At 54.0% G+C, this 15,321-nt stretch overlaps 6 protein-coding genes across 6 annotated transcripts; 3 read left to right on the top strand and 3 right to left on the bottom strand.

The window, feature by feature from the left end:
• Positions 1-70: 70 nt before the first annotated feature.
• J4E83_007410 (putative secondary metabolism biosynthetic enzyme) lies at positions 71-1,110 on the top strand (the record flags this gene model as incomplete). The annotated part of the gene is made up of 2 exons (XM_049334314.1): positions 71-332; positions 449-1,110. 2 exons carry the CDS (start codon positions 71-73, stop codon positions 1,108-1,110), a joined length of 924 nt encoding a protein of 307 aa, XP_049186656.1.
• Positions 1,111-1,913: 803 nt separating this feature from the next.
• J4E83_007409 (uncharacterized protein) lies at positions 1,914-2,828 on the top strand (the record flags this gene model as incomplete). Its single annotated transcript, XM_049334313.1, has 1 exon — positions 1,914-2,828. One exon carries the CDS (start codon positions 1,914-1,916, stop codon positions 2,826-2,828), a length of 915 nt encoding a protein of 304 aa, XP_049186655.1.
• A 52-nt stretch (positions 2,829-2,880) lies between these two features.
• J4E83_007408 (uncharacterized protein) lies at positions 2,881-4,656 on the top strand (the record flags this gene model as incomplete). Its single annotated transcript, XM_049334312.1, has 1 exon — positions 2,881-4,656. One exon carries the CDS (start codon positions 2,881-2,883, stop codon positions 4,654-4,656), a length of 1,776 nt encoding a protein of 591 aa, XP_049186654.1.
• A 411-nt stretch (positions 4,657-5,067) lies between these two features.
• Positions 5,068-6,906, bottom strand: J4E83_007407 (uncharacterized protein; the record flags this gene model as incomplete). The annotated part of the gene is made up of 1 exon (XM_049334311.1): positions 5,068-6,906. The coding sequence occupies one exon, from the start codon at positions 6,904-6,906 to the stop codon at positions 5,068-5,070; it is 1,839 nt and encodes a 612-aa protein (XP_049186653.1).
• Positions 6,907-7,763: 857 nt separating this feature from the next.
• On the bottom strand, positions 7,764-9,665 carry MFS1_2 (MFS sugar transporter; the record flags this gene model as incomplete). Its single annotated transcript, XM_049334310.1, has 3 exons — positions 7,764-8,841; positions 8,900-9,279; positions 9,405-9,665. 3 exons carry the CDS (start codon positions 9,663-9,665, stop codon positions 7,764-7,766), a joined length of 1,719 nt encoding a protein of 572 aa, XP_049186652.1.
• A 1,714-nt stretch (positions 9,666-11,379) lies between these two features.
• On the bottom strand, positions 11,380-14,620 carry J4E83_007405 (putative NRPS-like protein biosynthetic cluster; the record flags this gene model as incomplete). Its single annotated transcript, XM_049334309.1, has 2 exons — positions 11,380-13,362; positions 13,412-14,620. The coding sequence occupies 2 exons, from the start codon at positions 14,618-14,620 to the stop codon at positions 11,380-11,382; spliced, it is 3,192 nt and encodes a 1,063-aa protein (XP_049186651.1).
• Between the last annotated feature and the right edge of the window lie 701 nt (positions 14,621-15,321).

The following is a 15,321-nucleotide window of genomic DNA, read 5'->3' as shown; positions in this document are numbered from 1 at the left end:
ACATACTTATAAACGCCTTCGTCGGATCTCATTTACCGCTCCATCTCACAGATTCCCACGCATTTGCGCGATGGCCTCTTCACAAACCAAGAGAATAGTATTTACAGGTGGTTCTGGAGTCGCAGGACGCCATGTAATTGAAAAGCTGCTTACCTTCGGCCACGAGATACTCAACGTGGATGCAACGCCTCTGGACAACCCCAATGTACACACTCTAAAGGCCGATCTCACAGATGGGGCGCAAGCCTTCAACAGTCTGTCTTGCCACTTCAAGATTAGTGAACCCTTTATGGAGCCAGTCAAGACGCCAGATGCAGTCGTACATTTCGCTGGTACGTATCATTTTCCATCTCACCTCTAGACATCCTGCAAATAAGCAGGGAATCAGGAAACATCACTTGACTCCAGCAACAAACTCTCAACAAGACTAACCCGACCCACCTATCAGGCATCCCCCAACCCATGCGCCTCCCCGACAACGAAACTTACCGCATCAACACCCTAAGCTCCTACAATGTCATCGAGGCAGCATGCAAACTCGGCGTCAAGAAGATTATTCTCGCATCCAGCATAACCACCTACGGGATCACCTACGCCGAAGGCAACGTCTCCTACCCGCACTTTCCCCTCACAGAAACCAGTCCCACAAGCCCCATGGACGTCTACGCCACCAGTAAACTCTGCATGGAAACCACGGCCGCCTCCTTCGCCCGCCGCTTTCCCAGCGTAGACATCTACTGCCTGCGCATCTCCGCAGTTATAGAACCTGAAAACCACGCCAAGAAGTTCTCGGCGTATTTGACTCGGCCTCGGGATTTCAAGGTGCATGCGTGGAGTTATACCGATGCGCGCGATTTGGGGAATATGGTGCAGTGTTGTTTGAAGACGGATGGGTTGGGGTTCCAGATTTTTAATGCGGTCAATGATGAGATTACGGTGCCGGAGGAAGAAGGGAACAGTGAGGAATGGTTGAGGAAGGCTTGTCCTGAGACGGAAGTGTTGGCTGGGTTGAGGGGGAGGGAGAGTCCGGTTTGTAATGCGAAGATGAAGGAGTTGTTAGGGTTTAGGGAGGAGTTTGCGTGGCGGAAGGTTTTGGGTAGAAAAGCATAAGCTTATGCCAGAAGAGAGATTCGACGCCAACGCTATTGGCTAAAGTAGAGCATGGAAGATGACGAGAGGGTTGTGTGTTTAGAGGTGGATCTGTTATGGATTCCAGAGGTATCCCCCGTGACAGTCGATGTTGTTAGCACAATGTGAGTTCTAGCAAAGACATCGAGAGAACGACACCAACGGCAGTGCCAAAATCCATATCGATGGTTTGTCCATGCTGGACTACTGAAGAAAGAGGTGAAACTCTTATTGAACGTCATGATTAGCGGTCCACTGTGGTGAGGGACGACTGCGCCGGGCAGGACGGAGGAAGTAGGCGCAAGGCAAACGTCAACCCATGCAGATCCAGTCTATCTTTACCATGTCAGAAGCGTCCGGCTCAGTCTCAAACTTCTGGTGCCATTGAAGAGCACAGAGCCTTCTCAACCTCGGACTGCTGGCGCGGCGTTCTTACGCATCTGCGATATTACGCAATATCAGGCTGAAGCCGTCGAGTCGGCAACGTGGCATCATAGCTAGGCAGGTAAGACCGTTCCAACCCGACGTCGTCGTAGCGAAGGCACCATACGGTCTGACCTTAGTACCTCGGTCCTGAGACGACCGCGGGAGGTCGTGGTGTCGGCAAGATCGACGTGCGCTGAACTTTGAAACGCCCGCACCCTGGATTAGGCCCTCAGTGAACTTGGTCTGTGCGCATACGCCTTAGGGGCGCAGCAGACATGCGCTTCGCATATCAAAAGGGTCACAAGGCTCAGACGTCGCGACTAGGCTTTTGCTGTGCCGCGAAAAAGCAATTCCACAGTATGTTGCGCCCCATACCGGCGGTCGGCCTTGCAAGTGCGCTCATCCAAACTATCGACTTCTCCATCAACGCACTACGCAAAGACCATCCCATCTTCCAGCCAAGCTCACCTTCGACAACACCGCTCGTCGAAAATGCAGCCTTCCTACAAGATACCATACACAATCTCTATCGCCTGACCGACCTAATTGACAACTCTGAGCTCAAAGAGCTGTACGACGAAAAATCAGCAAAGAGCGCAAAAGCAGCCAAGAAACTTAGCGAGGCAGCGCTGCAATTGCTGAAGCATGCTGAGCTAGTCAAGGAACTGACAGCTTCATTCATCGACGCGCTAATCGCGGCGCAAGAGAAGGGAAAGTTTGGTGACCCGCGATGGCCTACTGCGCGCGAAGCATTATTGAACGGCGTGTGGAAGAAGGCCAATGTGACAGGTACAAAGAAGAAGTACCGTGCCCTTCGTCGCGACATTGAGACGAGTTTACTGCTCGCTATGCGCCAGTATCTGGATCAATCCATTGAGACTGGTCTCGCTCTGTTCAGCGGCGACGAAGGCGTGCACACGAAGCATTGGGAAAAGTGGCAGAACCAAACCCTCGATATGATCCACAGCAATGATTGGAAAAGCAGCAAGAAGAAGGATGTAGAGGAGTTTTCCAAACAGGTTGATGCGCTCATCCAGGCGGAGAAGGAAGCATACTTCCGCGCTACCATCTTCGAGAGGCTGTGGTTCGAGGAGATGGACGAAAGGATGAATAGCATCGATAGTTCCGTCGATTTAGGGTTCGAGTGGGTGATGGGAGACGGCTCGAGACAGGTTGGCGGTTTGCTGGAGTGGTTTACTAATACGAGGGGCGAAGAAATATATTGGCTCACCGGTGCGTCTTCATCTCTTACTATTCCGTCTTTCGATCCCTGAATGTCTTCTTACAACGGCTCCAGGTAAACCGGGCTCAGGGAAAACCACTCTGATGAAATATCTCTTCCGCAATCCACTCTTGTTCCCACATCTCGAGGCGTGGTCTGGTCAGAAACCCGGCATCACGTCTGGGTTCTTTCTTTGGAACAATGGGACAGAGCTGCAGAAGAGTTCCATTGGTCTACTGCGAGCCATCATCTACGAAAGCTTACAGGACATGATATTTGGGCCCCTGGAAGAAGACGGGGTCATTATGCAGAACCTGTTCTCCGATCGCTGGAATGCATTCCAATCCTACGCTGGTGGCCTACACGAGTTCACTTTTCCGGAACTGAAAGCAGCGTTTGAGAGCTTGGTCGGCGATGCGAACAAGAAGTTTCTCTTCATGATCGATGGGCTGGATGAGACGGATGACTATCCGAAGGAGTTGATGGACCTCGTGTTCAGCACTTCGCGGAGAGACAACGTCAAGTTCCTGCTTTCGGCCCGGAGCTCACCAGTCTTCTATTCGGCGTTTGAGAATAAGCCTAGGATGGTACTGGAGGAATACACGAGAGATGATATACAGACTTACCTGATCAGAACGTTCGGCGAGGAACCAAAGTTGCATTCGCTAAGAGGGAAGATGGACGGCCAAGAGGAAGAACACATCGTCGGGATGCTCGCTGAAAAGAGCTCAGGAGTGTTCCTGTGGCTGAAACTCGCCACCACGTTTCTCTTCGAAAGTCTAGAGCCCGACTCTGATTTTCTCGTCCTGAAAGATCGCGCAGAGGGGCTTCCCTATCTCCTGGACGATCTGCTCGCCCACATGCTCAGCAAAATGGCTCCAGAGGACGTCGAAGCAGTTGGAAAACTGCACGCCCTCCTCTCACATCAAGACATATGCCCGGCCATCCTTCCTTTCTCCTTTGCCTTCACAGCCGAGACGTCAGCAACACTAGCCGCAGATGTACGGCCCTTGACAGCAGTCGAGATAAGTAAGAGAGTCGAAGACATGCAGACCCTCACCCAACAGCGGTGTAAAGGAATGTTGACCATCTTCGACACCACACCACCCGATCAACACGCCAGTACCGAGAGCCTGAGGATAAGCTACACCCACCGCGCGATAAGAGACTACTTCTTTGCATATCCCGGTCTACTCGAAACGAGCTTGAACAACGCGTCTGAACAAACCAACTGGAACGTACCCCAACAATGGGCGAACGCTCATCTCTGGGTCCTCAAAACCCTGTCCTCTTCCACGCCCAAACGCACCAGCAGCAACAGCAACACCAACAGCTCCCGCGCTCCCCCACTCCAAGTCTGGACCCCACTATCCAGTGCCCTAGAAAGCAGCCTCGAACTGCACACAGCCACAAACAAGTTTCCACTAACCTACATCCACGCCGCCTTGACAACCGGCGTCTTCCTTGCCCTAAGAAGCGAAACCGGCCATGATCTGCCCCAATATCCCTCGTCTACCGCATCAAGCTCCACCTCGACATCGACCTCTACTACCTCCTCCGCCTCAGCAGCCACCACTCCAACAACCCTGACAACGCCTCTCGACCTGGCCGTCCTCATCAACCTAACCGCCTACATCGCGCTCAAAGCCAAGGCCACAGACCGCCGAGAAGTCCGGCACGCGCTCGATTACAGTCGGGGAATGAGAAAACGGATGGGTGCTGGCGGGGAGCAGGTGTGGTTGTTTGGCGAGGGGAGGGAGAGATTGAGGAAGGAGTTTGAGAGGGGGAGACAAGAAGGGGAAGCGCTGTTGGAGTATTATGCCAAAGCAGTGAGGTTTGGAGTTAGTAAGCCGGAGGTTGAGGTGCCGGAGTGGGTGTGAGGAACGCGTGGTTGGGTGAACCAATGTAGAGTCTTCACGGCTGGCAGGGCTCATGCGTAGTGTTTAACAAAGACGGAAAAGCATTCGTTACAATGATAACAAATAATTTGATAATGTCAGGAAATTAAGCTCTTCTACTACAGGAATATAGGATGGCGGGTATCTCGGGGTAGAGAGAGTGTCCGTGTATGTAATGTTTCCTCCCTCTCTCTCTGGCTCTCTTCAGCTGCAAGCGTTTTCAACTCGGACAAGATGCAATTCAAGAAAGCACAACGAAAAAAAAAAACACTAATGTAGCAGAAGCTCGGATGCTCGAAGAGAATATGCTGGGAAGCAGATCAAGGAGACCATGTACAAGACGTGATGATGACAGATGGACGAAAAGGAATAGACGTTAGTCGAGTATGCAGGTTAGCTCTTAGCACCAGATTGAGTGCTCTCGTGCGATGTCACCGGTTCATCTCCGTTCTCCTGCCTCATCTTGTCCACTTCACCGTCATCGGCTCTAGCGGGATGGCCATCGCCCCTCCACCCCTCGTGGTTATTACTCGGGCGGTATTCCTTAGCATGGAATTTCAATGCATCGACTCTCGCCTCGGCCTCCCGTTGAACCTGGTGTCTGAGATGCTTGGGCGCCATTTGACCTTCACTCTCTAGACGATCCAGTTCCTCTTCGTCGCTACTACTCATACTGCTGCTTCTGCTGATCTGAGTGTAGACCACAGCTTGGCCCTCCCTCTTCTTGCGCTCGCGCTGTTCGGACTTCATGGCTTCCATCTTCTCGGCGTCGCCTTGGCAGTCGAGGGTGCGGATGTGTAGGCCAGGCAGGTTCTGGGACATGAATTCTTTGAGCTGAGGGAGGAGTTTGGCATTGGGGCGGTATGTGCCAGAGTCGTTGTCGATGACGAGTTCGTAGTAGGCTGGGTCTTTGTTTGGGCTTTCCTTGGGGGGTCCGCCGTCGATGTCGCCTGGCGGGTGGGATGTGTTGTTCCCGCCTTCATCCGGAGGCTTGCGGTCCTTGTGTTTTAGTCTTCTGATGAAGAACTCACCGGAAAATGCTACGTAAGCTGCCACATCGCTGTGCATGGTATGCTTGCTCAGCATGTCGATGCCGAATTCTTTACCAGTCTCTGTAAATCGGAAGAGCGCATCGAGGGTCAAGACGTAGGTGAAGATTCTCCCACCCTGATCGTAGTGGACTAGTTCGAGGAACTTTTGCGTGAACTCCTTGCAAGGCGCAGGCAGAACCTTGAACTCTGTGGCGTGATCGAAGTTGTATACGCGCGCGTGCTGGTGGTGCAGTGCCTTGGATAAGACGAATCCTCGCACGCCCTTAGCGGTGAACATGCTCTTAACGAAAGGCTTGAACTCGACGTAGCGATGGTACATGGCTTCGGGAACCGGACCGCGCATCTGCATCTGATTCGACTGGAAGTTGTACTTCTCGGGCTTCTGCTTGCCGTTCCTGCGCGACACCCGGCCATCGTTGTTGGGCTCTTTCTGGCCGAGCAAGCGTCCCAAGAGCGGCGAGTAGTGCCGTATCCAGAACTGCGGTCCAATCGTATACGCGCGCCCCCCATTTTCATCCTCGGTCCTGCCTAGCACTTGCACGCTCACGTTCAGCGTGCCGTTCATGTGATGCGCCTTGCCGAAACACACAGCCATGGCACGCAGCGCATAGGCCCGCTTGCTCACCATGCGCTTCTTGATCGGGTATGTCTGGTCGTGTATGCCTCCCCAGTTCTCGTTTATGGAGGGAACGGTAACGTGCACGTTGCCGAGGCGGTCGTCGTGGTCTGCCGGGTCTTCGTCGTATATGCGGCACTTGAGGTTGAAGCCGGACGAGGGCACATTGGCGACCACCCACTCGCAGTCCCACACGGGATCGGTGCTCTGGCGGATTGTCGGGGTCCGCAGCGTCAACGGCGGGTCCTCCTTGTGTCGCGTGGGCAGGCCGGTGTACAGTTGCGCCATGATGAAGGGATCGGCGCTGAGCGTGTTGATGTCGGCGAGCGGGAGGTTGTTGGCGCGGTGGAGGGTGAACTTGACGGTATAGCCGGGCGGCGCGCGCGGTATGGGCGTGTCGTCGAAGCCTCCTTCCGGGCCCTTCTTCTTGCTGCCGGACGTATCCGTCTTCTGCGGCTTTGGGGGCTCGCTCTCAGCGCCGTCCATCCCGCCCTCCTTCTCCGGCACGACCGGCGCATGCCCGTTCTGCGCGGCTTCAGGCCTCGGTTCCTTCTCCTCTGCCATGGCTGCGATGCGCGACGGTGGCTCTGTCTGTAAGACGGCGGGTCGTGCGGGCTCTGCCGGCTGTTGTCGCGTCTCGGCGCAACGGAACTGTGGCGCGCGGCAGAGGCCAGCTAGCAGTGGATGTCAAATGTATATCGTCGCAGGAGCAGCGCAGTCTGCAGGCGCATGGCGTGAGCGGGTGTCAGCAGAATATGCAAGGCTGGGAAAAGAAGCGCCGAACGCGCAATCGAAGGCGGGCGCAGCGCAGGATGAGTGTTGATCGCCAGTGGGAGGCTTGACCCTGCAAAAAACAAGCCTTGCTAAGCATCAGCCTAAAGCCTGACGACGTTGAACACCAACCGCCCGCGCGACCAATCCAGCACCGACTCTCCAGCCGCCCTCTGCGTTGATTCGCCCATGTCAGCTGCCGGCTCCACACACTTTCTTCTCGGCCGTCCTGGGTGGGAAAGGGACTTGCATGTGACGTCCCAAAAGAGTCAAACCACGACAAACGGGCTGACGTCACGGCGGGTGGGACCGGCTCGACAAGCCCTCGGGGTGTGGCTGGTGGCTGTGAAACGACCGGGCCAAGAGTTTAATGCAATTGTGTTGATCTATTCAATTACAGGTTTCTTAGAGCGAAGAGTCGTCATGCCTTTGCCAGCACATCAGGCCAAAAAGCAAAGTGCCGTGTCTATCACTTCTCCCATTCATCACTCGTCTATTACAATGTATATGCCAAAAGACAAACGCCGCGCTCGCTGCAAGATGCTGGTGCTAACATGCCGCTGGAAAAGGGTATCATACAAAACAGGCATCTAGACGCCCAAGAAGACATCACATCAGGTTGAAATAAAGTCCCCGGTCTTGGGACTCGCTCAAGCAGCAGCCATGGTGATCTGCTTGCCCTTCATCGACTTCCACTCTACGAACACCGCGCCGACAATCGACATGGCACCGCAAGCAACCGACACGTAGAATGTCTGGGTAAGAGTCAGATTGTAGGCCGTTAGTACGCCGCCGAGGTACTCGGGGTCGATGGCGTTCTTGAGCTCGGTTGCGCCTGTACGGAGGACGATGCTCGCATCGAGATCGGGCACGATGCTGGCGAGGTTCTTGATGAGCTGGTTGGTGAAGACGTTCTGGCCGACCGAGATGAAGAGAGCACCGCCGAGCGTCTGGGTGAACATCATGATCGCGGTACCAATGGGGATGTCGTCGGCCGGCAAGACTGTTTGAACAGCTACAAGGGTCTGCTGCATACCGAAACCGACACCAGCACCGAAGATGAACTGGTAGCCGATCCACTGCGGCGAGCCGCTGTTGACTTCCAGCGTTGACAAAAGTCCGGCACCAATTGCCATCAGGATGGACGACGTGAGCATGAACGGAGTGTAGTAGCCCAGAGCTGTGACGGCACCACCGGCAAGCATCGAGATGATGACAAGTCCCAGAATGGCGGGGAGGTTCATGATACCGGATTTGGTTGCAGACGCGCCCTTGATCGCCTGGAACCAGATGGGAAGGTAGTAAACGATGAGGAAGAAGGACGCGCCCAACATGGCACCAAACCACGCGCTGCCCCAGACATTGCGGTTGAGGAACACACGAGGAGGGACGGTGGCATCCTCCTGCTTCCACCACTGAATAGTGATGAATCCACAGATGAGGACAAAAAAGATGACGAAGAGCGCGATGATACGTCCGCTGTTCCACTCGTACTTGCTACCACCCCACTGGAGCGCAAGCAACAAGCAGATGATAGCCGGCAAGAAACACGCGGTCCCGGGAAGATCGAACTTCTGAAGCTGCTGTTGCCATGTAGCCGTGATCTTCTTGCCACGACGCTTGACATTGAGAAAGGGGATGATGAAGGCAGCGGTAACGGCACCGAAGGGAAGGTTGATGTAGAAGCACCATCGCCAAGTCAAATGGTCTGTGAAGGCTCCGCCCATGCTAAAGCAAACATTAGTCCATGTCGATGTTAGATCCAAACGTCTTCTCCACAACTTACAGTGGGCCAGCAACAGACGCAATACCATACATGCCTCCAATGAGTCCCATGTAAGTAGGGCGACTGCGCAGCGGTACGGTGACCGAGATGATCAAGATGGCTCCGGAGAAGATACCAGCTGCTCCGACACCAGCGACAGCGCGTCCGATGATGAGGGCAGTCGAATTTGGCGCAACACCGCAGATAAGCGAGCCGAGTTCGAAGATGAAGAGCGCGATGAGGTATACCCATTTGATGGAATAGTAAGTGTAGAACTTTCCGTAGATGAGTTGCGTCGCGCATGTAGTCAGTAGATACGACGACCCATACCAGCCTACATCGTTGAGCGCTTTAAACTGATCTGTAATGCGAGGAATAGCTGTTGCGATGATTGTGTTATCCTAAACAGAGGCGTTAGCGCGTACTCACGTGCAGATCTCGTGGGTTGGTTTGACAGGTGTAGCCGCTGTCGATCAATGGCGTACCAAAGCCGTGGAACCGGGGATTACAGAAGGAGGCAACTTACCAACGCCATGCAGAAGACACTTAGACAAAGTGCCACGGTAATCGCAGTAAGCCTCCATTTTGTGGGGTATTCAAAGTTGTCGTCGTCGTCTGATGTTGGTTCGGCTGTTGAGTTGGGTCGCGAAGTCTTCTCTTCAACGATGGGCTGGGCAGCATCCACAGCTAGACCAGCAGCAGGAGCAACGGTTTCGACAGCACCCTTCTTCTCGTCGGTAACGGTAGCTTGGACGCTGGGCGCAGCGGTTTTCTCGGAATCCGTCATGCTGGACGGGCGGAGCTGGTTTGCGCTCATGGGCAAGGCACAGAGTGAGCGTGTCGTGTATATGCGATGGTAGAAGAGAGTGGTCGTAATGCAAGTCCGGGAGTCGCCAAGGAAGCAAACAACAATCGCCTAGCTCGTCGATGTGCGAGGAGTAAGTAAACACAAGCAGCGGAAGACTCGTTGGTAGATGGGCAGGCAAGAACCACCACGGGGGCGGAAAGTACAGCCTCTATATACTACCTGACTCTGCAGGCCCCAGAAAGGAGGTAAGTAACGAGAGCGGAGTTAGGGCTGAAGGATTCAAGGGAACCGACATTTTCCTTGCCAAATGGAAGGCAGACAATCTTTCGTCCCCCGTTCCGTGCTGCGAAGGCGCTAGAATTAGCTGCCGGACAAAGCTTGGTACCAGTGGGTCTCGGGGGGTCCATTCTCCCTCGCATACATCGTATCTGGCATCTGTGCACGGAGATGACTCTCTGCTTCCATCGCAGCATGCCACCACATTTCGTCCGCGTCAAACACCCTCACGGAGTCATCCGCCTTCTCACTGGCCGCCTGAACCCCCAACATGGCGCCCCCAGACGCCCATTCCTTCACACCGGTGACTCGATGACTTTGCGATTTGCACCTGTCACTGCATCGCAGGGGCCGTCGGGAACCGAAGACCTGGATTCGAGTCTAGAAACATGGTAACGAAGCTTCGCGCCGTTGCAGCGATCTTGCGGCTTAGCTAGTGTCCGTTTGCATCAAGCTTTTGTTTGGATGCCGGAGTCCGCGCGCGCCGACTTATTTTCGATGCAGTTCATGCGATGATGTTCTGACATGAATGAGCATGTTTCTCACATGTGTTGTGATTATGGCGCAGTGCATCATTCCCTTTGTGCGCACTCACGCAGCTCATCTCAGCCCCATCCCACATCGACTGCAAGCGCGCTCTACCTAGGTATCTGCACAGCGGTGACCGCTCTCAGCTTTCGTCCGCAACCCTCATTACCACACTTGCAACAGGATGCAGCTGCCTAGAATTCCGTCCACCCCTACCGGTTAAATTTCACCGTGGTGGATCTAGTCCAAAAAGTGCTAACCCGTCCCGTCCACCGCCAAGCTCGTGTGACTCGCATTCGAGAAAAGCTTGGCGACAGATCGGGGGTTCGGGGTGGAAGAGTTGGCGCTCCCTTGTCGCTTACGAGAATGCGACGGGAGGAGATGACGCATCCTCACTGCGGGTTGTAGATTTGTGTCATGGTGGCTGGCTTGGTAGAACGGTAGGATGATTTGGGCTATTGCTACTACGTTGTTTGTTTTTGCACACAGAGCGCACCTAGATCTCGCGAGTGTATCCTCTTGAGGGTTCCTATTAGCTACGTATGATGTTGGCTTACCATATCCCACACGGTCATAGTATCTTGCTATCAGCCTTCATGTTCAGTCGTGTGTTACTATACACGACATCTGCATGCACTTTGAACGCGGCTAAGCACTTGATCGTTTGGCAGGCACGTCACACAACACATGTCATGCTGCAGGCGTAACGTTCGAGTAATATCGCACGGGGAAGCAGAGAACGGACCGATTGACGTGTTGAAGTCGCCATGTAATTCTCTAGCCTGGTCTATGTTGGATGCCTGATGGTATTCTAAGCTTACTCCGCGGCGACGGCAGGTAATGTGAATCCGTTCAGGCCCAGCGTTCCTGATTTCGCCCGTGGACGATTTTACTTGACATTTTCCTGGATCCAGTTCCATATTCTCTCGACGTACTCCTTGTCCAGCGGCTCGACATTCCTCAGCGCCTGTACAGACTCGCTCGTCTTTGTCGTTGAGAACTGTGGTCGCGCGGTCTTCTCTGTCAGTTCGCGGCCGTACGATTCCTTCCAAAGCCCCAACAGCTTCAGCGCAGAATGATCCGAGTCACCAGCCTGTTCTAGACGCTCTACCCATTCTTTGGGCGAAACTATCTCAAACTGATCTTCCTTCTGAAGCCACTGCAACATCTGAGTCCAGCTTGGTTCGTGGTGCGGGTTCAATACATGGAACACTGGCATTTCCCCATGTTCCTTGCGAGGACCGGCAGCTTCAAGGAACGCTTTCGCCGCAACGTCGACTGGCAGCCAATTTAGAGGCTCATCACCGAGATCAGGTAAGCACTTGATGAGTCTCGCGGTACTCAACATCATGGGCCATGCCTCCTTTGTGTTCCATACCCCTGATGTGGAATCCCCAGCGAGTTGTCCAACACGGACTACTGCTATACATCCGCGAAGATTCGTCCGATTATGCGCTTCAAGGCAGATGTGCTCTGCGACCCACTTCGAACGCGAATAACCCAATGGAGATGCTGATGAGGACTCAGATGACACCACCTCGGGTAGCTGACCAGACGCGTCGAGGGTGCCGTTCATAATGGCTGCAGTAGAAGAGCAGTACGTAAAACGCGGAGGTTGTGATCGCTGTGACTTGAGGGCAAGATCGAGCAGGTTTCGCACACCAGCGATGTTATCTTTCTCAAAACTGCGCAACTTCAGGCGGAAGTTGACAGTCCAGGCGACGTGGATGATCGAAGTCGCGTTCTCGGCGAGGTACTCGTATACGTCTTCACCCAGTCCCAGACGTTCTTCGCTCAGCTGAGACGGTATGACTTTGATTTTACCATCCGCGGCTCCTGGGGTCAACAAGCTAACCAGTCCACGCTGCTCCAATGCTTTACTGACACGTTCTCTTGCTGCATGCTCATCTACTCCTCTGACAAGACAGTAAACAGCCTCAACATCCGATCTTTTCTGCAACAGGTCTAGAAGGTGTGCTCCCAACGCGCCGGTCGCTCCCGTTAGTACCACCACTTCGTCAACTCCCCTCTTCGCAACGGAGCCATTGGTAGCGGTACGCAGTGTTGAAGCCGTGAACGAGCCATACTGCTTCACCAGGTCTAACATCAGCTTCTCTTCGTCCTCACCACCGGAGTCGCTCTGTCCATGCCTCTTCCGTAAGACATAGTCTGTCAATCGTCGCACGGTACCGCAGTCCTCAACGACGCTCATCGGGAGCTGACCTTCAAAATTGGGAATCAAGCGTCTCAAACGTGTCCTCAACTGCATGCATGCGATTGAGTCGACACCGTAGGAAAAGAGATCTATGTCTTTGTTCAGTTCCGCCGTCTGACCCGTCATACTCTTAATGAGGCCGATTAGATGCTGGGGCACATCGTCGTCGCTTACTTCAAGTGACGAGTCGGAATCTTGTGAGCCATATGCGCTGTTAATAGCGTCTTCAAACCGGGACTCTGCCGCTCTCCGGATAATGGTACCTTTACTGCTCTTCTCGAGTGGCTGATCTTGGTGGGGTAGCGGAACGAGCATGTCAAACGATATCCTTGCATGGTCCTGGCTTTCGCTGTTCAGCTTCTCGACTTGTATTCTAATGGCGTCTAGGAGCTCTTGGTCTGACATGTTACTTGACTGTTTTGATCGCAGGAGAAGAGCACCCGGGAAGGGTCTGTTATTGCCAAATATCAGCACATCGTCGAGATAAGGAGAAGTCGCGATAGCGTCTTCCAGGGGCGCCGGATCGAATTTCTTTCCGGTTATCAGTGTGAGTTGCGAATCTGCTCGCGAATGGTACAACCATGCGTCCTTGATGGTCGGATGTGCTGCAAACAAGTCGGCAGTTGCAAAAGACCCGTCCGGTCGGTTTTGTTTGGCCTATTCCAAGTCAGCCGGTCGTCTTGTCGTATAAGATCCTGCAAGGTACCATATGTGGCCATCCGGGCTTGATAATAAGCTCTGCTAGGTCCCCTTCGCGCTTCTCAAACTCTACCAATCTCGGTGGGTTGTAGTTCCGCAGATATTGCCAATCGTCGTCGGCGGCAAAATCGCGATATGAAGACAGAATGAAGCCACACTCTGCACTCCCAAATCGGGAGATGAGATTAACACGGCTCTTTACTAATCGGTCGCCCACTTCTGCTGGCAATGCAGCGCCTCCAACACCCACAATATCCATGTCTTGGAGCAGCTGCAGACCCTTCTCGTCGGCCTCCATCATTTGAAGTACATAGGGTACGGATGAGAAGTATTTGACTTTGGGTAAACCTTCCGTCGCCGCGTACGTCTTGGCCACATCCAGGCATTCGCAGATGTTCCGTGCTGTGATTGGTACATCTTTGCCCGGGAAGAGCCAGATCATAGCATTGCTCGTCCAGCACCGGAAGAGATCCGCGATGCCGCCATGATAAAGGGGCGTTGTAGTGAAGGATGCTAGGGCAGGAATCTTGGGGAGATGCGGAAGCACGCCAATAGCCGCACGATGGGATTGCGGGATCGGTTTTGGCAGGCCTGACGAGGTTCCAGACGTGTGGTGTAAGTACGCAATGGATCCTTCATCTACGTGAAGAGGTTCGACGCTACTCTCTGGTGGGGTCTGGATCACATCGAGAACGTCTTCTGCACCGCTCAGTGGTAACAGCGTCACTTGTAGCCCCAGCGTACCTTGTTCCTTTGCCAGCGTCTCGGTCTGCTGGGCCCGTTCAGTATGGGCAACATCGTAGAAGAAGTCAGTAACCTCGCACGCTGTGCAGAGATGCAGGATGGCTGCTGGCTGGCATTGTGGTGCTATCAGAAGGACGGAGTACCCTAGTCTGATCAGACCCAGCCAAGTGAAGAGGAATTCCGGAGAGCTGTGGCACAACAAGGCTACAGTCGCTAGCTTGCGAGATGTGCCAAGGCAAGTTGTGAGGCGCGAGGCGAAGACGTTGGTGCCCTGGTCAACGTCTGCAAACGAGAGGACGCGGTAGTCCCATTCTCGCTGGTTGGGTCGTGGTATAGGAAAGCCAACAGCTGGGAGTAATGGATGATGCTGGGATTGCTGACTGAGGAACTCGCTAATGTTTCGGTAGGACTTCGGATTGGTGTTCAGGGCTGCCGCTTGGCCGAGCGTGCAGACGAAGTAGTTGTTCTGCATTTTGGGGCGCATAACGAAATGCCCAGGTAAACAGGACTATCTGGTCCAATAGCCTGTGCGACTGGATTTTGAATGCGTCAGCTTCAAGTGGCGTGTGCAATGTTTGCGGCCACAGTGACAGCGACAATGCAAGCGCCATTAGTCGTGACATCATCTTGGCTGCAAAGGCAGTAGCGACCCTGCAGCTGCTCCTTGGGCAAGCTACTGCATGTACAACACACATGCGACTATATCTGATGGAAAGATGAGGCTGCACACAAACCCTCACGATGGCAGCAGGTGTTTGATTTCCTGTAAGCTCTGGGACGATAGGTCAGCTGCTGCGCGCACGAACCATGCGTTCAACCAGGTCATGCCCAACCGAATGCAGCCTTCCAAAGCGAGCCGCCACTCGATCGCATCGGATGCAGTGAGTACGGTCCCGCGAGGGGGTCATGATGGCAGACGGCGTCACGAGACGGCTAAAAGAGGCTCGAGAATGTTCTGCGTGCGACAACGGCTGGAGAGCGTCGCACACCCGCGTAATCGGCTTACGACAGGTGTTACCGTGTACTGGCAACGCCACAGTGACTATCGTGTTTCTGGGGTAGCGAATGCGGGCAACGTCGACGCCTCAATGCTCGACCCAGTGACTAGTGTCTATCGACGTGTCACGGATGTTGAGTTGTTGCAATACTGTACGGCGAGTGTTCACTGCTGGC

The sequence above is a fragment of the Alternaria metachromatica genome (genome assembly GCF_023757995.1).
Source record: "Alternaria metachromatica strain BMP 0045 chromosome Unknown scaffold_18, whole genome shotgun sequence".
Taxonomy (NCBI): domain Eukaryota; kingdom Fungi; phylum Ascomycota; class Dothideomycetes; order Pleosporales; family Pleosporaceae; genus Alternaria; species Alternaria metachromatica.
This window is presented reverse-complemented; position numbering and strand designations above follow the sequence as displayed.